The 21,635-nt window shown below is 49.4% G+C and overlaps 2 protein-coding genes and 1 long non-coding RNA gene across 9 annotated transcripts in view; 2 read left to right on the top strand and 1 right to left on the bottom strand.

Annotated features, from left to right (window-relative positions):
* CLCN7 (chloride voltage-gated channel 7) overlaps positions 1-2,483 on the top strand; it is a 36,933-nt gene extending 34,450 nt beyond the window's left edge. Inside the window, exon 25 of the mRNA XM_083711490.1 lies at positions 1,159-2,483. Within this exon, the coding sequence (XP_083567616.1) occupies positions 1,159-1,245 (87 nt within the window). The 3' untranslated portion in view covers positions 1,246-2,483. The remainder of the gene's footprint in view (positions 1-1,158) is intronic.
* Positions 2,215-3,196, bottom strand: LOC310831394. The gene is made up of 2 exons (XR_014557847.1): positions 3,125-3,196; positions 2,215-2,990 (listed from the first exon to the last, which is right to left on the bottom strand). It is a non-coding gene; the product is annotated as an uncharacterized lncRNA (long non-coding RNA).
* A 2,962-nt stretch (positions 3,197-6,158) lies between these two features.
* Positions 6,159-16,625, top strand: LOC310831439 (uncharacterized protein). Of its 7 annotated transcripts, none has more exons than XM_083711971.1 (6): positions 6,159-6,813; positions 7,954-8,011; positions 9,287-9,332; positions 10,628-13,094; positions 13,203-15,296; positions 15,396-16,625. In XM_083711971.1, the coding sequence occupies exons 1-6, from the start codon at positions 6,499-6,501 to the stop codon at positions 16,539-16,541; spliced, it is 6,126 nt and encodes a 2,041-aa protein (XP_083568097.1). In that variant the 5' UTR covers positions 6,159-6,498; the 3' UTR covers positions 16,542-16,625. The 7 variants fall into 7 exon arrangements, with proteins under 7 accessions (XP_083568097.1, XP_083568099.1, XP_083568096.1 ...); XM_083711973.1 differs by having other exon boundaries at positions 6,160-6,813; positions 10,628-13,664; positions 13,989-15,296; XM_083711970.1 differs by having other exon boundaries at positions 6,160-6,813; positions 10,628-14,867; positions 14,970-15,296.
* Positions 16,626-21,635: the final 5,010 nt, after the last annotated feature.

The following is a 21,635-nucleotide window of genomic DNA, read 5'->3' as shown; positions in this document are numbered from 1 at the left end:
TGACAGTAAGAGCTGTTCGACAGTGGAATTTGCTGCCAAGGAGTGTGGTGAAGTCTCCTTCTTTGGAGGTCTTTAAGCAGAGGCTTGACAACCATATGTCAGGAGTGCTCTGATGGTGTTTCCTGCTTGGCAGGGGGTTGGACTCGATGGCCCTTGTGGTCTCTTCGAACTCTATGATTCTATGAAAACACTGACAGCAGAAACAGACAAAGGAAAAGCCCTTTCCTAAAAGGCAGCCATTTCCCAAAAGCCTGTTGGAATAACAGTCTTCACCTGCCAGGGGAAAGACAGCAAGGAGGGAGACAGTCTAGCTCTTGGGCAGGCAAACTAAGGCCCAGGGGCCGGATCCAATCGCCTTCTAAATCCGGCCCACAGACAGTCCAGGAATCAGCGTGTTTTTACATGAGTAGAATGTGTCCTTTTATTTAAAATGCATCTCTGGGTTATTTGTGGGGCATAGGAATTCGTTCATTTCCCCCCCAAAAATATAGCCCGCCCGCCCCCCCAAGGTCTGAGGGACAGTGGACCGGCCCGTCTGAAAAAGTTTGCTGATGCCTGGTCTAGCTTCTCCAGGGAGGGAGTTCCAAAGTCTGGGAGCAGACTCCCATCAGCCTCAGCAAGCATGGTCACCTGTCAGGGAGAATGTGAGTCCAGCAGCTTCTGAAGCACCTCCATGTTTGGGTACCTCTGGGCTAGAAGCACCTCTTAGGTGGCACTGTGGTCTAAACCACTGAGCCTCTTGGGCTTGCTGATCAGAAGGTCAGCGGTTCGAATCCGTGTGACGCTGGTGAGCTCCCATTGCTCTGTCCCAGCTCCTGCCAACCTAGCAGTTCGAAAGCACACCAGTACAAGTAGATAAATAGGCACCGTTGTGGTGGGAAGGTAAACGGTGTTTCTGTGCGCTCTGGTTTCGATCACAGTGTCCCGTTGCACCAGAAGTGGCTTAGTCCTGCTGGCCACATGACCCGGAAAGCTGTCTGTGGACAAACGCCAGCTCCCTCGGCCTGAAAGCGAGTTGAGCGCCACAACCTCAGAGTCGCTTTTGACTGGACTTAACTGTCCAGGGGTCCTTTACCTTTTTACCTAGAAGCACCTCTTCTCAGGGCCTGGTTCTGCTGCTTCCCAGTGACCTGAAATTCTGCCTTTGTCTCCCTGCAGGTGGTTGGTCTAGTCACACGGAAGGATCTGGCCCGATACCGCCTGGGGAAGGAAGGCTTGGAGGAGCTGCCCCTGGCGCAGACGTGACTTTGCCACTGGGTGCTGCGGACCTTGCTGTGCACCAGACTCTCGCCAGCCTCCCGGCGCCGTTGCCCTTGGGAGACCGCGGACGTGAAGCCAAATCCCGAAACGCCCGGCGTGTGGAGTCCCGCACTTTGCTGTGTCCCCGGCCTCTCCTCCTTGTCGCCATTCTCCTCTTTCTTCAGCCTTGCGCTCCTCTCACCATCCTGACCTTAGGTTCTCCGCACGGGACTGCAGATAGGCTCTGTACATCTGCTTTGGGGTCCCCGGGGCTTCAGGAGGGGCGTCCCCCACAATTGGAGAGAGGCAGGAGTCCCTGTCTCTGTTACAGACCTAGGCTGGGAGGTGTGTGTGTGTGTGTGTCCATTTCTGACCATGCTTTCTTCCTCTGGCCCAGCTCCTGCCAACTGTGCCTTCCGAGACTCGTTACCCCCCCACACCCCTTTTGTCAATCCTGCTGTGCAAATAATGCTGTGATCAATGCTGGACTGGAGACCCTGGCCGGCATTTTCTGGGAACAGTCGCAACGCACCCCCCATGCAGCTAAACGTTGTTGTTTTTAACTTGGGTGTGAAGCCAGGGAGCAGGGACTGAACTGTGGTCCTTCTCCAGGTTGCTGCTGGACCCCCCCATCTCTGTGGCCAGTGATCAGGGCTGGTGGAATCAACAAGAATCTGCTTAGCCACCCCTGATTTAACGTTACCAGGCATGTTGCCAGAATTGAGCAGCGCGAGGGTGGCATTTTCCCAATCCAGCCACTGCGCCAAGAGCTCATCACCCAGCGGTGAAACTCTGGCAGCTGGTTCAACACTCAGCCCTGCTCCCTTACCTTTAGATCTCTCTTCCTCCCAAATCCTTCACACCCCCTCTGGCTTCCCCAGCTCCAGGCTGAGATTGTGGGGAGCCCTCGCGGCGGCGCTCGTTCCCTCTGGGTCTGCAGCTGTGAAGAGCTTGCACCGCTGGGCTTGTGTACAGCCCCTTGTCCTCACCTGCCACTCCCAGGTGGAGAGTCTTCCTGATAGGTTCAGGGGGTCTTTCTCCCCCCGCCCCCTTACAAACAGCAGCCTGCCTTCGTTCATGGTTGTTTGGATCCACTTTCTCTCCCCCACCCCACTCCTAATTCTCACACTGCCTTGCGCCTGTTTGCATTTTTAGCTGCCGGTAGGGAAGATTATAGTGGAGGCCAGTCCGGTAGGGCAAATTGGGCGCTGCCCCGCCAATATCAACCTGCAACCCCCCCTGGGGGGTGGGGGGAAACCGGCGGAACCATGCTTGCCTTCTTACAAGCAATCCTGTCTGTGTTAGCTTCCTCCTCTATGCTCAGCTGGAAGACTTAGCTAGAAATAGCTGGCTCTGCCTCGGTCTGGCCTTGGCGCCACCTACTGTTGGGCTCCCTGCCTTTCGCCCATTGGGCTCCAGCCACCATTGCATAAGAGAAGTGGAACCCAAGCAGCTTGAAGGAACACCCGTATGGGCAGCAAGGGCAGGTGTGCTAGGCGGGTGCCGTTTTGGCAGGAAGCACCCAGTTTAACAAGATGCCGGACCAAACCAATGTGCCCACTTCAACCTGAAGCCGCCTGTCTCTCCCCCAAGGACTGGGGCCTCCTCTTTTCAGCCTCTGTGTACATCTGGACACGCTTGCCCACAGCTTCTAATAGCCTAGGGAGGGGGGGAAAGGAATCCAGGGGAGGATTTAGCAAAGGGCAAACGAGCTTCCCTAAGCTTATAGCAAGGTTTTCTCTAATTTTGGACTACAACTCCCATCATTCCTAGCTAGCAGGACCAGTGGTCAAGGATGATGGGAATTGTAGTCCAAAACCAGCTGGAGAAACCCTGGCTTTACAGCAGTCAGAGGCAAACTCCGACCTTCCAGATGTTTTGTAACTACAATTCCCATCATCTCTAGCTAACAGGACCAGTGGTCAGGATGATGGGAATTGTAGTCTCAAAACATCTGTAGGGCCGGAGTTTGCCTGTGCCTTTCAGTCTTGGTGTGAGGGGTGTTGGCAACCGGCAGGCCCATTTCCTGCCTCCTGGTCCTTTCCCACATCTGGCAGACACCTGTCTCCTCTGCTGTTTTCTATCATGTGGAACACCTGGTGGAAGAGTTCTCTTTTTTGTGCTGAAATTAAAAAGGAAACTATTTATACTTTTGCACGCTCTCTCTCTCTCTCCTGTGTTGTGTTTACTTCCTTATCCTAAAGGACATATGAGGAGCTGGATCAGGCCAGTGGCCCATCTGGTTTAGCATCCTGCTCTCAACAGCTGCCAACCAGATGCCCATTATGGGAAACCCAAGAGGGTAACAGCATTCCCCCCCCTTCTGATTCCTATTGCTGCAATATCTCTGGTATTGAAGAGGTTCTTTGGGCATGGGGGGCCAGGTCCAGCAGAAAAGGCCCTTAATAAACATTTACGTGGTTTGGGGATGGAAACAGAAAGGGTGCCTAGGGTGGGGGAGTTTGGAAGGCACAGTGGTGCCTCGCTAGACGAAAAGAATCCGTTCCGCGATTCTCTTCGTCTAGCGGTTTTTTCGTCTTGCGAAGCAAGCCCATTGACAGCTTAGCGGATTAGCGCTACAGCTGTCAAGCGGCTTCCAGCGATCAGCTGTTAAGCGGCGTATCAGCGGAACAGCTGATTAGCGGCTTAAGAAAAGAGCGGAAAAAACCCGCGGGGGGATGCAAGATTTTTTTCGTCTTGCGAAGCAACCCCATAGGGTAATTCGTTTAGCGAAGCGCCTCCAAAACGGAAAACCCTTTCGTCTAGCGGGTTTTTCGTCTTGCGAGGCGTTCGTCTTGCGGGGCACCGCTGTATAGCGAAAGTTTGGAAGGTATAGCGAAGGTTTCATTAAAACTAAGCAACTCTTCGGCTGTTTTTTATTCTGCTCATTAAATTTGTATGCCGTCCTTCATCCGCAGATCTTGGGGTGGTTCACGACTTAAAAATGCAAAAGAAAACACAAGATACATAAAAATATAATAATATATATCCCTTATACAAACTCGCAACATATGAACAACTTGCCTATAAACGCAGACTTGCCATGGACAAATTCAATGATATTTGGAATCTGTTCTTAAAAATACTGTAATGGGTTAAGATCTGGTGAAGTACAATAACAACCTTGTACAGTGGTACCTCTGGATGCGAACGGGATCCGTTCCGGAGCCCTGTTCGCATCCAGAAGCGAACACAACCCACGTCTGTGCGGGTCGCGATTCGCTGCTTCTGTTCATGTGCGTGACGTCATTTTGACCGTCTGCGCATGTGCGAGCGGCGAAACCCGGAAGTAACATGCTCCAGTTACTTCCGGGTCACCGCAGCGCGCAACCCAAAATTCTTATCTCGAAGCTACTTCAACCTGAGGTATGACTGTAACGTATACAGTTTTGGGTTCACCCCCCTTTATTTTCCCTTCTACACGGGTTCTGTTTCTCTTTTTCTCTCTCTTATTTACGTCTCACCATATTTAGTGCACATATAATTATGTATTTTTGAACTGGTTGCCCCAGCCGCTCTGGGCAGCTAACAACAAAACAAAACAAAAAACCTCACTGCAATAAACAAAAAACAAAACCACAACAACCAATAACACACACACACAAAAGCAAAAAGTCTTGCAATCAAAACAAAACTTTGCAGAAAGGTGGCCCACATAATATGGCAGAGACAATCTCTCCACTTCCACGCTCATCAGCCGCTTATAAGCTGTCCAAGGGAGGAGGCTGGCAGCAGTGGCCAGAGAGACACCATGGGATGTCAGCCACCACTGCCACATGGGATAAGCACCAACTCATGCTCATCGAGCTCAGTGGCAGGGAAAACAGGGACATTCTGGGATCAGATCAGAAGATGGGATGGCTTTAGTAATTCTGGGGTGTTCCCTGGAAAATGGGGACCCTTGGATAGTACGCTGTTTCTTGACGCAAGAGATTTGAGGTTCCAAGCCTACAACGATCTGTGTTGGAGGACGAATCCTTAGCCCCCTGTTAGGAAGGAGCTTGGTTACAAAGGCAGACCACATCTTAGAACTCTTAAAACTATAAAGAATAGTGTCATGAATACGCCAGCTCCAAGCAAAGTTTTGCAGCCAGCTGCAAAAAGCAGCCAGGAACAGAGAGGCTGGGATTTCACTTAGGCAGAGGAGAGCCGACAGCTGCAGGCTTCGCCTCCTTCTGACCTTGAATGGCAAGATGATAAGGCTGTAGTGGAGAGCGGACTGGAATACAGCCAAATCTCTCAGGAAGCACGAACAGCCGCAGAGATGGTTAGCTAGAAAAGGAAAAGGCTGGAGCTAATCCATTAAGTCCGAAGAGTTGGCGAATGGGAGGGCTGCTAGATCGGAAGTAACGAGAGGCAAAGGGCGATGGTTCAGTATATTCTGTAGACACCAGAAGGAGTCTTCAGAAGGGTCATCTTAAGTGATAATGCTGGCAGCTGCATTAGAGCCATCCGGAGCTATCTGTCTGTTTTTGCAATAAATCCTCCTTTTTAATTACGCACAACCCCAGAGTCTGTCAAGACTGGCCCGTACGGGCAGGGGTACCTTTACCTTTTTTTACTGTGTTAGCGGGACGCGGGTGGCGCTGTGGGTTAAACCACAGAGCCTAGGACTTGCTGATCAGAAGGTCGGCGGTTCGAATCCTCATGATGGGGTGAGCTCCCGTTGCTCGGTCCGTGCTCCTGCCAACCTAACAATTCGACAGCACGCCAAAAAGTGCAAGTAGATAAATAGGTACCGCTCCAGCGGGAAGGTAAACAGCATTTCTGTGTGCTGCTCTGGTTCGCCAGAAGTGGCTTAGTCATGCTGGCCACATCACCTGGAAGCTGTACGCCAGCTCCCTCGGCCAGTAAAGCGAGATGAGCGCCACAACCCCAGATTCAGCCACGACTGGACCTAATGGTCAGGGATCCCTTTACCTTTACTGTGTTATCAAGCTGGGAATCTGGACTCCTGACAGATAGCGGCATTAAGGGGAACAAGTTTGATAAATTCTGTCCACCCCGAAAGCATCCCTCTCCACCAGCTTTGAGCCACAAATCAGTCCCTTAGCAACCAGGCCCTGCTGTGATCTTATTGTGACATAACTGAGATGAGAGGCCAACATTTTGTACAGAGACCTGCCCCATCTTTTCTCGGACCGGCAACCTGGCTGTCGCAAAGGTCCCAGCTTGGCTTCCTGGCGCGATGGGGCGGATGTAAAACACACACAAACACCCGCTTGGAATGCGCCCTTGACGCAGCGGTGTGGACCTAGCATGAGACACGCATATGCAGCTTTGGTGCTCAGTTCCCTGCTGTTGGGGAAGAAGCCAAACAGAGATCCTTCCCCCCACAGCGGCAGGATAGTAGTGCGGGAAGACCCAGGCACCCCCTACCAGGAGGGGAACAAGCTGCTGAAATTCCGCAAGTCTTTCTGCTTGCAGCATGGCTTCTGCTGGCTTTCGGACTCGCCCTGGGGCTTCCTCCTGGTGGGATCGGCCGTGCTGCTTCTGTGGCTGGTGCTAAACATCTGGACCTCGTCGGGCCCGGCTTCTTCGCAAGCGAAGCCTCGCAAGGCAACTGTGAGCTCGGTAATGAGATGTTTCTCCTTAAAGCGTCTTCAGTATTTTTGGTCGAGAAAATGACAGTGGTACCTTGGTTCTCAAACTTAATCCATTCCGGAAGTCTGTTCCAAAACCGAGGCACAGTTTCCCATAGAAAGTAATGCAAAACGGGTTACAGTGGTACCTCGGGTTACATACGCTTCAGGTTACAGACTCCACTAACCCAGAAATATTACCTCAGGTTAAGAACTTTGCTTCAAGGTGAGAACAGAAATCGTGCTCTGGCGGCGCAGCAGCAGCAGGAGGCCCCATTAGCTAAAGTGGTGCTTCAGGTTAAGAACAGTTTCAGGTTAAGAATGGACCTCCGGAATGAATTAAGTACTTAACCCGAGGTACCACTGTAATCCATTCCAGACTTTTAAAAACAACCCTTAAAACAGCAATTTGACATGGATTTTACTACCTAATGAGTGAGAGGAGATAGGATAAAAGGTAAAGGTACCCCTGCCCGTACGGGCCAGTCTTGACAGACTCTGCGGTTGTGCGCCCATCTCACTTAAGAGGCCAGGGGCCAGCACTGTCCGGAGACACTTCCGGGTCACGTGGCCAGCGTGACATCGCTGCTCTGGCGAGCCAGAGCTGCACACGGAAACGCCGTTTACCTTCCCGCTAGTAAGCGGTCCCTATTTATCTACTTGCACCCGGAGGTGCTTTCGAACTGCTAGGTTGGCAGGCGCTGGGACCGAACGACGGGAGCGCACCCCGCCGCAGGGATTCGAACCGCCGACCTTTCGATCGGCAAGTCCTAGGCGCTGAGGCTTTAACCCACAGCGCCAGATAGCTATCATCAAATATCTCAGCAGTTCCAGAAGGTAGGACCAGGATTAACAGATTCAAATTACAATAAAGGAGATTCTGACTAAATATTAGAAAGAACTTTCTGATGGTAAGAACTATTCAATGGTGGAACTGTCTCCCTCGGGAGGTGCTGGACTCTCCTTCGTTGAAGGTTTTTAGGCAGAAGTTGGGTGGCCTTCTGTCATGAATTGTTTAGTTGTGATCACTGCATTGCAAGGGGTTGGGCAAGATGACGTAGGAGGACGGCTATCTAAGAGAACTGGAAAGCAGGTAATCTGTTTTTCACTTTACTCACCTGCCTTCACACAGGTGGAAACAATTCCTGAACTAGAGAGAGAAGCAGAGCAGCAAGTAATAGGAAAAAATGGTAAGTTTTTGCAACCTGACTTTCTCCCTTAAACAGTGTTTGAAACTCCCATTGTTCTAGGTGCATTTTGCGACAGGGAATTTCATTAGCACGAGCAGTTTCTGAGCTCTGGGCGCAGTACTGCACCTAAGATTTCAGATTAAAGCTGCAGAGTGGAGGGGGAGGGAGGTAAAGGTAAAGGACCCCTGACAGTTAAGTCCAGTCGCAGACAACTCTCTGGGGTTGCGGCATTCATCTCTCGTTACAGGCCGAGGGAGCCGGCGTTTGTCCGCAGACAGTTTTTCCAGGTCATGTGGCCAGCATGACTAAGCCGCTTCTGGCAAACCAGAGCAGCACACAGAAACACCATTTACCTTCCCGCCGGAGCGGTACCTATTTATCTACTTGCACTTTGACGTGCTTTCGAACTGCTAGGTTGGCAGGAGCAGGGACCGAACAACGGGAGCTCACCCCGTCGTGGGGATTCGAACCACCGACCTTCAGATCAGCAAGCCCAAGAGGCTCAGTGGTTTAGACCACAGCGCCACCCACGTCCCCGAGTGGAAGGAAAGGAGGATCTTTTTCTGCCTCCCCACTTCCAGTTCAGAGAGTAACTGGAAGAAGACTGGAGAAGAGTCCCTCTTAAGAATATTAGGGGGCGGGAAGAACTAGACTATGTGAAAAATGAACATAATATTTTAGCCGCAGTTCATTCATTTCCAGCTTTCTATTCTTGTTATAAAAAGTGTGCCTAGACATTCCACTGTTGCGCCCATAACCTAGGTTGAAGGTGCCATTTAGCTCCTAGATTCCATATCTCAGTTTTTAACGCTGCCCTTAACTTGTTCTTTTCCAAGTCCTGTAATAATTGCATTGTCTCTGCGGAGATCTATACCGTCATTGGTGTGGGACGTCTGTTCTTGGTTTAAAGTGGTGTACGCAACTTCTTATTGCAAGCTGGCAGTTTTATAAATACCTTTATAAAGAAAGTAAAATAAAACATGCTTCGTCATGGCAATGCCAGCGGGACAGTTGTTGATGTGGGAATGGCAATAAAAGAAAAACCCTTCCACAGAGGTGAATGGAGGATAGATAGAGGGGAGCATTTGTGTGGAAACTAAAGGTAAAATTTACATGTGTTGCTCCGCCTACTTTTAATTCGGCCCCACCCACTACTGCCATGTGGCTCTCAGGCCAAAAAGGTTTTCGTATCCCCAAGTCGATGTCATTCATTGATTAAACATTGCAGAGCTATAATAAATCTTCAAAACAAATAATAATATTTTTTTGTCGTAGAATGTCTTTGCGTTTGTGGGACACCGTTAACTTCTTATTTCGAAAGGTAGGTATGTCCTCAGTAAAGGTAAAGGTACCCCTGCCCGTACGGGCCAGTCTTGACAGACTCTGGGGTTGTGCGCCCATCTCACTTAAGAGGCCAGGGGCCAGCGCTGTCCAGAGACACTTCCGGGTCACGTGGCCAGCGTGACAAAGCTGCATCTGGTGAGCCAGCGCAGCACACAGAAACGCCGTTTACCTTCCCGCCAGCAAGCGGTCCCTATTTATCTACTTGCACCTGGGGGTGCTTTCGAACTGCTAGGTTGGCAGGTGCTGGGACCGAGCAATGGGAGCGCACCCCGCCGCGGGGATTCGAACCACCGACCTTTCGATCGGCAAGCCCTAGGCGCTGAGGCTTTAACCCACAGTGCCACCCGCGTCGGCAAAAGGGATTTTTTGGGGCTGTTTTCTAGTGGGTGCCCAGGTGGGGAGTCTTCTGGGAGAAGACTGGTAAGGGCCCTGGGGAGTAAAAGGCAGCCCCTTACGTCCCAGCTGGTGCAAAAGCTAACAAGGGATGAGTGCAAACAAGAAATGCTAACAAGGAATAAATGCAAACAAGAAATACTAACAAAGGGTGAATGCTAACAAGATACGCTAACAAAGGATGAATGCAATCCAGAAAAGCTAACAAGAGATGAATGTGAACAAGAATCAGGCTCGTATCGGGCAGCAGCTTTCCAGGCTTTCAGGTCTTTCCAGGCTGTACTTAAGAGATGCTGGGGACTGAAGCTGGGACTTATTGCATGCAAAGAAGATGCTCTGCCATCCCTGTCCCTCTTTTCCCTCTGTTGCTTTCCTCCAGAGTAGACACAATGACATAGAAGTTAGACCTGCCCACTAAGTTCTGTGGGTCTGCTCTGTATCTCCCTGGCGCTGAATTCCATCCGAAGGCGGTTCCTAAAATGTTTTGTAGGACACAACTCGGTCCCCACTCCCCTCAACACAAAAACATAGTTTTATCTTGCTTTATGCTAACTTGGTACATTCTTTTCCACGCTGCCTTTTCTTTTCTCGTCCTCATGTGATTGCCCAGCCCGATCTTAGAAATTGCGTAGTTTTTAAAAATGTGAACTTTTGGAAATGTTAGGAATTTGGGTGGTGTCCAACGTTAGTCATACTCAGAATAGCCCTCTGGGAAATTAATGGACATGCAATACCCAGGCCCACTAATTTAAATGGATCTATTATTTTAAAGCATTTTTAAACCATACACACACACACTTGATTAAAATTCAGTTGGACCTGACCCTTATTAATGCATCAAATGTATAAAACAACTCTGTTTTGTCTTATTTCTTGCAGTTGTGAGCAGCCTTGTGAAATACACCACTGTTCTCTTGTTCCATGTGAAGATATGGGAAATTGGCATCAAGAGGAGTGTTTATGTCCAAAATATGATGGATTTCCTCCACTGAAGTATGAGGCCATTTTAAGCCATGCTTCCTGCTCTTCCTCGTCCACCTCGTCTTCCTCCTCCTCCTCCTGCCTACCTCATTTAAAATGTCTGGACCTGCATTCGAGTTCTGAAAACTTCCAGGATGCTAGAGATACTTCGTGGACCGTATTAGATTCCTCGGATGTGACGGAGAGCAAAAGCTCCGATTCCTGCTCCAATTCGGAGGAGCCCTGCTTGATAGTGCTGAAGCGTGAACCGTTGGAGGTCCCATTGCTGCCTGAAAAACATATAGAAGTCATAAGAATCCCTTCCTTCCCGCCTATGGCTCCGTTTACACAGATAAATATTCTCCAGAGCGCGACTTATAAAAAAGAAGACCAGGTCATCTTGGTGGAAAAATGCCTCGCAATTCGTATGGGCCCGGCACCATCACATAAGGCCAAGCCACCCTCTCCTCCCAAACTGATGGAGAAAGAGAGTGTTGAAAGTTGCACGGATCAAGAGGAGAGGGAGGAGAAACCTCCAGAATTGTCCTGCTCGGACCAAATGCCACTTCCGTGTATAGATATGGATGTGACCTGCGCACAGGAACATTCTAGCACCTCAGAGGAAAGCTTGCCAAAGCCGTCTTCTCCCACCGGTCAGCGGCCTGCGTCAAAAGCAATCTCCTGCACCAGCTCCCCTCCGCGTGACTCTGAGCTGGCTCCTTTAGTCCTGGAAGAGATGGACAGGGAAATCAGAGGCTCTCTTGAATTTCATGTCAAAAAGAAAATGGTTCAGAGGCGGTGTGGTGTCCCCACCCTCGTCTCCAAGTCTGAATCGTGGTTTCGACCCTGTGCGGATGAATTTTCCGGGCGGCTTGAAAGCAGGCCCCAGAGGCCAAAGAGAAAGACAATTTGTGCCCGAAGCCCCCTGCCTCTTGAGTCTCCACACAGAAACGCCACGTTGTTCTATGCGAAACCTTTACGAGAATCTCCAGGAACCAAGAAGTACTACCTTCTCCAATTGGAGGACCAGCCAAAAGAGAGCGGGAAGCCTTGTTTCCTCACGAAGAGGCCAGGCCATAAAACCGGGACTTCCCCTGGGAAGTATATTCTCCTCTCGATGGAGCCAGAAGACGTGAAGAAGCTCACTTTCCACACGACGGTGAAGATGTTAGAAATGCAGACGGGCGCCTTTCCAGAAATGGTGGAAAAATCCTTCCAACTCTACAAGGTCCTTTCTGCAAATCCTCTGCCCAAGCCGATCCGTTTTGGCAACAAAACCCCAAGACCCAAACACATCTGCCTGCCCTTCGCCACTGGAGAGGCTCCTTGCATCATTGACCTGAACATCGGACACAAATACTTGGCCTACAAGTCGAAACTTCCAACGCCCTATTCAAAGTCGGTGGCGGAGCTGACCTATAGTTCTTCACAGCTGAGCGGGACTGAAACAAGTATCATGAAAAGGGCGCCCCCTGAGCCTTACATACCCAGCATCATTTTGAGGAGGCATCCCAAGGAGGAAACATCTCTTGGCTTGGATCAAATGCTGAGAGTCCCAGAGCCCCCAAAGCCACACAAAATGGGGATGCAGGCAGAGACAGCATCCTCCAGCAAGGTTCTCCGGTTTTCCTTGAGTACAGATGGAGCGTCAGCTGAAAGAGAAGGAGCGGAAAAGGGAGTGGAGGCTGAGGGCAGACAAGGGATCAGAGGCCGTGAATTAAGGCACTTCCAGGAAGAGCTAGCGGGAAGATCATCCTGCGTGATTCTCCCGATTTTCATTGATGAGAGAGGAACAGTGGTCAGTGGAAGAACTGCAATGGCGAAATTCAGGGACCACCAAACGGAGCTGGAGGGAGGGCCAAGCCACGAGGTTCTCGCAATTGCTTTTGATGAGAAAAAGATAGAAGTCAGTGGAAGAACTGGAATGGTGGAATCGAAGGACCAACAAAAGGAGGTAGAGAGAGGACCATGCCGTGAAGTTCTCCCAATTTTCTTTGATGAAAAAGGGATAGAGGTTGGAGGAAGAACCAGAACTGCAGAATCAAAGGACCGCCAAAAGGAGCTGGAGAGAGTGTCACATCACAAGGTTCACGCAATTTCCTTTGATGAGAAAGGAACAGAGATCACTGGAAGAACTGGAATGGTGGAATCAAGAGACCACCAAAAGGAGGTAGGGAGAGGACCATGCCACGAGGTTCTCCCAATTTTCATTGCTGATAAAGGAACAGAGGTCAGAAGAAGAACCAGAACTGCAGAAACAAAGGAACATCAAAAAGAGCTGGAAGGAGGGCCAGCCCACAAGGTTCTTCCAATCTCCTTTGATGAGAAAGGAGCAGTGATCACTGGAAGACCTGGAATGGTGGAATTAAGGGAACACCAAAAGGAGGTGGAGGGAGGTCCACACTACAAGGTTCTCCCAATTTTCCTTGATGAAAAAGGAACAGTGATCACTGGAAGAACTGGAATGGTGGAATCAAGGGACCACCAAAAGGAGGTAGAGGGAGGACCAAGTGACAAGGTTCTCTCAATCTTATTGGATGAGAAAGCAACAGAGGTCGGAGGAAGAACCAGAACTGCAGAAACAAAGGAACTTCAAAAGGAGCTTGAAGGAGGACCAGGTCAAAAGGTTATTCCATTCTCCTTTGATGAGAAAGGAGCAGTGATCACTGGAAGAACTGTAACTATGGAATCAAGGGATCAACAAAAGGAGGTGGAGGGAGGTCCACACTACAAGGTTCTCTCAGTTTTGCTTGATGAAAAAGAAAAAGCAATCAGTGGAAGAATTGGAATTGTGGAATTAAGGGAACACCAAAAGGAGGTGGAGGTGGAGGGAGGTCCACACTACAAGGTTCTCCCAATCTTATTTGATGAGAAAGCAACAGAGGTCGGAGGAAGAACCAGACCTGTAGAAACAAAGGAACTTCAAAAGGAGCTGGAAGAAGGGCCAGGCCACAAGGTTCTTCCAATCTCATTTGATGAGAAAGCAATAGTGACCGCTGGAAGAACTGTAATTGTGGAATCAAGGGAACGACCAAAAGAGGTAGAGGGAGAACCATGCCACAAGGTTCTTGCATTTTCCATTGATGAGAAAGTAACAGAGATGAGTGGAAGCACTGTTATGGTGGAATCAAGGGACAAGCCAAAGGAGGTAGAAGGAGGACCATGCCACAAGGTTCTTGCAATTTCCATTGATGAGAAAGTAACAGAGATGAGTGGAAGCACTGTTATGGTGGAATCAAAGGACCACCAAAAGGAGGTGAAGGAAGGGCCAGACCACAAGGTTCTTCCAATCTCCTTTGATGAGAAAGGAATAGTGATCACTGGGAGAACTGGAATTGTGGAATTAAGGGAACATCAAAAGGAGGTGGCAGTGGAGGGAAGTCCACACTACAAGGCTGTCCCAATTTCCCTTGATGAAAAAGGAACAGGGATCACTGAAAGAACTGGAATTGTGGAATCAAGGGACCAACCAAAGAAGGTAGGGGGAGGACCATGCCACAAGGTTATTGCAATTTCCATTGATGAGAAAATAACAGAGATAAGTGGAAGCACTGTTATGGTAGAATCAAGGGACCAACCAAAAGAGGTAGAGGGAGGACCATGCCACAAGGTTCTTGCCATTTCCATTGATGAGAAAGTAACAAAGATGGGTGGAAGCACTGTTATGGTGGAATCAAAGGACCACCAAAAGGAGGTGAAGGAACGGCCAGACCACAAGGTTCTTCCAATCTCCTTTGATGAGAAAGGAATAGTGATCACTGGGAGAACTGTAACTGTGGAATCAAGGGACCTCCAGAAGGAGGTGGTGGGAGGGATGCACCACAATATTTCCCTTGATGTGAAAGAAAAAGATATTGGTGAAAGAACTGCAACTGCAGAATCAAAGGACCAAAAAATGCACGTGGAAGGCGCGCCAGTTCACAAGGTTACCTTTGTTGAGAAGGGAGCAATGGTCAGTGGAACTACGGTATCAAAGGACCAGTCAAAGGAGCAGGAGACAGGTCCAGTCCAGACGGTTCTCCCAGTTCCCCTTGATAAGAAAGGCACAGAGGTCGGTGGAGGTTCTGGGTCAGCAGAAACAAAGGACAAGCCAAAGGAAGAGGACGGTGCACCAGGCCAGAAGATTCTTCCTGTTCCCCTTGATAATAAAGGAACAGAGGTCGGTGGAAGTCCTGGGGCAGCAGAACCAAAGGAGCAGCCACAGGAGGGGGCTCCAGGCCAGAAGGTTCTCCCGGTTCCCCTTGATAAGAAAGACATAGAGGTCGGTGGAAGTCCTGGGGCTGCAGAGACAAAGGAGCAGCCAAAGGACCAACAGGAAGTGCCAGCCCAAATGGTTCTCCCAGTTTCCCTTGATAAAAAAGGAACAGAGGGCAATGGAAGTTCTGGAGCTGCAGAAACAAAGGACCAGCCAAAGGACCAGCAGGAGGGAGCTCCAGGCCAGAAGGTTCACAAGGTTACCTTTGATGAGAAAGGCATAGAGGTCGGTGGAAGTCCTGGAGCTGCAGAGACAAAGGAGCAGCCTAAGGAGCAGGAGGGAGCTCCAGGCCAGAAGGTTCTCTTAGTTCCCCTTGATAAGAAAGGAACAGAGGTCAATGGAAGTCCTGGAGCTGCAGAAACAAAGGACCAGCAGGAGGGAGCTCCAGGCCAGAAGGTTCTCCTGGTTCCCCTTGATAAGAAAAACACAGAGGTCGGTGGAAGTCCTGGGGCAGCAGAACCAAAGGAGCAGCCTAAGGAGCAGGAGGGAGGGCCAGCCCAGAAGGTTCACAAGGTTACCTTTGATGAGAAAGCAACGATGGTTGGTAGAACTACTGGAACTGTGGAATCAAAGGAGCAGCCAAAGGACCAGCAGGAAGTGCCAGCCCAGAAGGTTCTCCCAGTTCCCCTGGATAACAAAGACACAGAGGTTGGTGGAAGTCCTGGGGCTGCAGAAACAAAGGAGCAGCCAAAGGAGCAGGAGGGAGCTCCAGGCCAGAAGGTTCTCCCAGTTCCCCTTGATAAGAAAGACACAGAGGTTGGTGGAAGTCCTGGGGCTGCAGAAACAAAGGACAAGCCAAAGGAGGAGGATGGAGGGCCAGCCCAGAAGGTTCTCCCGGTTTCCCTGGATAAGGAAGGAACAGAGGTTGGTGGAAGTACTGGAACTACAAAGCAACAGCAAAAGGAGTCGGAAGGGGTACACCGCAGGATTCTCTTGCCTTTCTTTGAAGAGAAGGCGAAAGAGGCTGGCCCAGCTGAGAAAGCAAGGAGTGGGCAAAAGGAACCAGCGACTGAGTCTGGCTCCCTGCTTCCTTCTCCTTCCACTGGTGGAAAGGAGGGAGAAACGGAGAAAGGGGCAGCAGTGGCCGGTGGAAGCAGGCCGGAGATGGAGAAGGCCAGGATCCGGAAGAAGGAGGCCTCCATTATAAGGGCAAGCCTCTTCCTCGAGCTGGACCTGGTGAAAGAGAAACTGAACCTGCACTTGAAGAAAAAAATGGAAGCCCGGCTGCTTCCGTCCCAGGGAGCAGAGCTGCAGGTCCACGTTGGCTTTGACAAAGAGGCGAGAGGAAGGAAAACAAAGAAATCGGCACAGCCGAGCCATTCCGCTGACCCTCAGCCCAAGCCGAGCCGGCCCTTCTGTTACGTCTGCATGTCCCTGGATAAAAGTGGGGTGGCAGTCAAACCTGTTTGCTGGGTCCTTCCAAAGCGGATTTTGAAAATGAACGGGAACCGGGTCCCCCAGGTGGTACGATGGGATAGCAAATCCAAAACTGCTCCAACTAGCTCTGCTCCTTCTGGCTTGGCAAAGGAGGCAAAAGGGGTGCCAAAAAAACCTGCTGTGACAATCCAGCCATCTTAGAGAGAGAAGGGGATTTCTTTAGAAGCAGAAGGGATATTGGGGTGGGGAGGAAGAAACTATTAAAGATATTTGCCTAAAAGCGAAGCCCAGCTGCTGGCCATCTTGTGCTGTTTTATGACAGTTTGCTCCACATCTGCGTATGTTAATGTCGTGGGGAAATTATCCCTCCTAGGGATTGATGCAGGAAAAATTTGGTTCTGTTTGCTACAAAACCCCACACTTTGTGAAGCACTCTGCAAAGCAAAACACAGCGATAGCCTTTGAAATTTGCATTCCGGTTTAATTCTGCAGCGCAGCTCTCCTGACAAGTAATGTGTGCAAAAAATAAAAAATAAAAATGATATATTGGGGTAAAGTGTGCAAATAGATGCATGTACAAGTGAAAATAACATCTAGAGGTTTATTTTATCGGCAGAAACATAAACATTAGGGAAATGCATTGCAAAAATGTGTATATTGGGCGGAGTTTCATACAAAAGATGTATACGGGCAATGACCGTTTTGCAGGGGGGTTGCGTTCCTGACCCCCACACGCATCAGTGGAGTGCATGGAAGTCCACCCTGCCCCGTTATGCCCTCTTCTGTACGACCCCACCCCCTTTTCTGGCCCCATCTGGGTTGCGGCGATGCGCACATGCGTGGTTGCTTGTTCTTTGAACACATGCAAAACAGTTGTTGCCTTCATTAGACATTTGCACTAAAATGCTGGTGGAGTTTCATGAGGACTTTTAAAAATAATAATAAAGTAACTGATGTGGAAATGTGCGGAGAATTTAAAGATGAGGGAAATAAGAAACTGAGAAACTGAAATTAGCAGATTTGCCCACCCCACTCACCACAACCCTGTTGGCAGAGTAACTAAACTGCAGCTGGGAAGCCTGCTCAGAGTGTCTGCACTGGTTGTCCATTTGCTCCTGGGCCAAAGTCAAGGCGTTATTGTTGGCCAACAGAAGCATAGAATTGTTGGAAGGGAACCAATGGTCATGTAGTCCAACCCCTTGCAATGCAGGAATGTCTTTTTTATTTTTAAATAATTTTTTCCCCATAGTTTTATGCATTTTACCATAACCATTTCAAACATTAAAGTACAAGGTTCTTTTGAACCTTCAGGCCTCCTTCCCTCCCTCCATGGGTTCCATGTTTAAGATTGAAAGACCTACCCTGGCTCCCAGTATGTTTCCAAGCACAATTCAAAGTGCTGGTGCTGACCTTTAAAGCCCTAAACAGCCTCGGTCCTGTATACCTGAAGGAGCATCTCCACTCCCATCGTTCAGCCCAGAGACTGAGGTCCAGGTCCGAGGGCCTTCTGGTGGTTCCCTCCCTGCGAGAAGCCAAGTTACAGGGAACCAGGCAGAGGGTCTTCTCGGTAGTGGCACCTGTCCTGTGGAACCTCCTCCCACCAAATGTCAAAGGAAAAAACAACTACCAGATATTTAGAAGACATCTGAAGGCAGCCCTGTTTAGGGAAGCTTTTAATATTTGATGAATTATTATGTTTTAATATTTTGCTGGAGGCCGCCTAGAGTGGCTGGGGAAACCCAGCCAGATGGGCGGGGTATAAATAATAAATTATTATTATTATTGCTGCATCTTTTACCATTATCCATCTATTTTAAATAACCATAATTATCATAAGTAATTGCCACATTACAAGTGTCATTACATCCCAGCCGAAGATTTTAGCCATTTACAGTGATCTTTTAAACAAATTACAAATTTACTGCAGTCTTTAGAAAATTCTTGATCTTCCTAGTTCCAGATCTTTCCCGTCAGTTTCGCCATCTCTGCATAGTCCATGAGTTTCATCTGCCATTCTTCTTTTGTTGGTACTCCTCCTTCCATCTCTGGGCTAGTAGCATTCTCGCTGCTGTCATTGCATACGTAAGAAGTCTTTTATGTAGGAATCTCAACTCAAGCATCCATGACAAGGTGGCCGTCCAACCGTCCGAGGAAGGAGAGTCCACAATCTCCAGAGTCCCGAGAGAGTCTACTCCATTGCTAAACTGTTATTGTCAAAATTTTCTTCCGGATGTTGAGTCAGAATCTCCTTTCTTGTAATAATAATAATAATAAATTTTATTTATATCCCGCCCTCCCCAGCCGAAGCCGGGCTCAGGGCGGCTAACAACAATAAAACAGTACAAAGGTACAGCATAAACAACACTCTAAAATCATTCATTATAAAATTAATTAAATTCAAGCCACTGGCCACCATTGGGCCAGAGCTCCGCGAAGATTGCCGAGGGAGGGAGTCAGGCTGTGCCCTGGCCAAAGGCCTTGCGGAACAGCTCTGTCTTGCAGGCCCTGCGGAAAGATGTCAAGTCCCGCAGGGCCCTAGTCTCTAGTGACAGAGCGTTCCACCAGATTGGAGCCACAGCCGAAAAGGCCCTGGCTCTAGTTGAGGCCAGCCTAACTTCTCTGTGGTCTGGGACCTTTAGGATGTTTTTATTTGAAGACCGTAAGTTTCTCTGTGGGGCATACCAGGAGAGGCGGTCCCGTAGGTACGAGGGTCCTAGGCCGTATAAGGCTTTAAAGGTTAAAACCAGCACCTTAAACCTGATCCTGTACTCCACCGGGAGCCAGTGCAGCTGGTATAGCACCGGGTGAATGTGATCTCGCAGCGAAGACGCCATAAGGAGTCTCGCCGCAGCATTCTGCACCTGCTGGAGTTTCTGGGTCAGTCTCAAGGGCAGCCCCACGTAGAGCGAGTTACAATAATCCAGTCTGGAGGTGACCGTCGCGTGGATCACAGTGGCTAGGTCAGGGCGAGAGAGGGAACTTGAATAGTTTGAGGAAAATCTGGTCTATAGTTACAATCAGGGCCGGATTTAGGTTTGATGAGGCCCTAAGCTACTGAAGGTTATGGGGCCCTTTATATGTCCAGCTGTCCTTTGTCAACAACAAATTATCACCGTTTTTTGTGTTGAATATGTTATATGGTAGTTTATGGACCTAATAGGTATCTAAAGCCATTTGCACATAGCCAAATATGTATTAAAGTAATTGTTGAACTGAAGTACAATTAAGAAGTATATTAATAGTGGCATTTTGGGGGGGGGGCCAAGAGAGTGGGGCCCCAAGCTATAGCTTGTTTAGCTTATATGCAAATCAATGATTAAATTAGCTTACAGTATTACATATAAAACAAGTTTGATAGGTTCATGGGAAAATGGGTGGTGTTTTTATTTTATTTTTGCAATGTTTTGGAATAGTAAGTTCAATGACAGTCTTGTACAACTTTCAATACTGTGTTTGTCCATCGATCTGCCTTAGTGGATCAAAAATTAATTGAAAAGGAAAGAGCAGCTCGCAAACGGAGATTTGGGGTGGGCATGTGCCCGCCTCTCCGCAGGTGTCTTGTCTCGCCCCGGGGCTCTTCTGAGTTGCAAGAACAGGATCGCACCGCCTTTTAGCAACAGACCCAAGACAACACCCAGGCGCATGCGCACTTGGGTGTGTGGAGTTCCAAGGCGTGCACTTCCCACGGCTGCCGCTTGGCGGCGGACAAGGAAAAAAAAAAAAAGGCAAGACAGCGCAGCGAGCGTCGGGGGCGCGCGCCGGCGTCGCCGCCGCCTCGGGAGCGGCGCCAGCCTAGATGGGAGTGAGGCGAGGCTTTCAACGCAGGCGCGGTGGCCAAGTGGTAAGGCGTCGGTCTCGTAAACCGAAGATCACGGGTTCGAACCCCGTCCGTGCCTCGCTAAAACCTCGTGCGGGCCGAATGCCTCTTCCCCTCGCCCCGGTGGGCGCGCCAGAGAGAATGAGAGGGAGGGGCTCATTTTTAGGGCAATTTAAGACCCGAAAGCGAAAGTTTAAAGAAGAAGAAAAAAAAGGGGGAAGGGGAGGAAAGGGGGCGAGGAGCCACACAGGAGGGGAATCTAGCGATCTCAACTCCGTTTCTTTCCCACGTGAGAGCATTCACTCACCAGGGCCCTGCACCTTAACCGTACCAGGTCGGCTTTTGATTTAAGGGTTTTTTTCCCACGATCAGCCTGGTATTTGCCTTGCACTGCTGGGATTGCCGATTTCTTTTCCTAGCTCCTGCGCCTTTTAAGAGCAACCCACTGCGCACCAAGCTTACCCCCAGGAAACAAAGCGAGGGGGAGGAAAGGCAAGGTGTATATTTATTTTTAAAAGCTGCTGACTTGCTCTTGGGAGTAAGTAGGAGTAAAAAAATCTAACAGTGAACTTTGCTTTTATTTATTTATGCCGGCATGTTAATAATCATTGCACGCTCAACACCGCCACTTAAGTGCTTTTGCTGGGCTGAGAATGGCGATACTAATTAAACGCTTTGCATTATAGGAAGATGAGGTTCTAGTCCTCATGAAAGGCGCATCACGGCGCAATTCACAACAGTGGTGAGCAGCATCCAGGAAAAAACAACAACACCTGGAGCCACTAGAGGGCGTTCTTGCAGCACCAGACTTAAATGCGCTTGTAGGTTGTCGGAAAGGAACCGAATTTTAAGAGCAAAAAAGAGTGAGACGTTGGGGGGGGGGGAGCAGCAACTGGCAGCTGCTTTGATTACAATTAGGGAACAGCCAGGCGCAAATGTAAATAAGCCAACCAGTTGCCTATAGTGTAAATATCCCCCCCCCAATTCCTTAGTGCATAAGATGTTATAATGATTTGCATTGTTCTCTGACAGTGAAGGTTGATTCCTCTTCTTCTGGTCAGCCTCCTGCACAGCAGGCAGAAGTTCAACAGGTGACTCTTCATGTCTGTCTCAGAGGCCACAATAACCGCACCTGTTGAAATTCAGGCAGCGCCCTCTTTTGCAACAACTTTTGCTTTTGCAAATCAAAGCTCATGTGTGACCATTGGAGGGCAGCAAATCCACCCTGCTGTTTATTTATTTATCTCAATAAATGATTCCCAGGGCGCATTCCGCGAAGGAAATTAAAAGTGAGCGGCAGCAATAATACTGAACCAAGTAAGGCGAGCCACCAAGAAGTTTCCGCCTTGGTTTCGATTGCCAGGGATTGTTCGGAGTGTGACCTCGGAGGATAAACAAGCAGTTATTGCTAACTGAACTGGCAGAATGGTTCTTTCAAATGACCTGAATGCTGATGAGAAAGAATTGTTTGGCTCAAA

Source organism: Podarcis gaigeae (genome assembly GCF_964106915.1).
Source record: "Podarcis gaigeae genome assembly, chromosome: 14".
NCBI lineage: Eukaryota > Metazoa > Chordata > Lepidosauria > Squamata > Lacertidae > Podarcis > Podarcis gaigeae.
This window is presented reverse-complemented; position numbering and strand designations above follow the sequence as displayed.

Excerpts from the sequence above, each read along its gene's own strand:
- LOC310831439 (XM_083711967.1), top strand. The coding sequence starts at position 6,499 with ATGAGACACGCATATGCAGCTTTGGTGCTCAGTTCCCTGCTGTTGGGG. Across the intron at positions 8,012-9,286 it reads GCAAGTAATAGGAAAAAATG|AATGTCTTTGCGTTTGTGGG; the intron begins GTAAGTTTTTGC and ends TTTTTGTCGTAG. Across the intron at positions 9,333-10,627 it reads TTAACTTCTTATTTCGAAAG|TTGTGAGCAGCCTTGTGAAA; the intron begins GTAGGTATGTCC and ends TATTTCTTGCAG.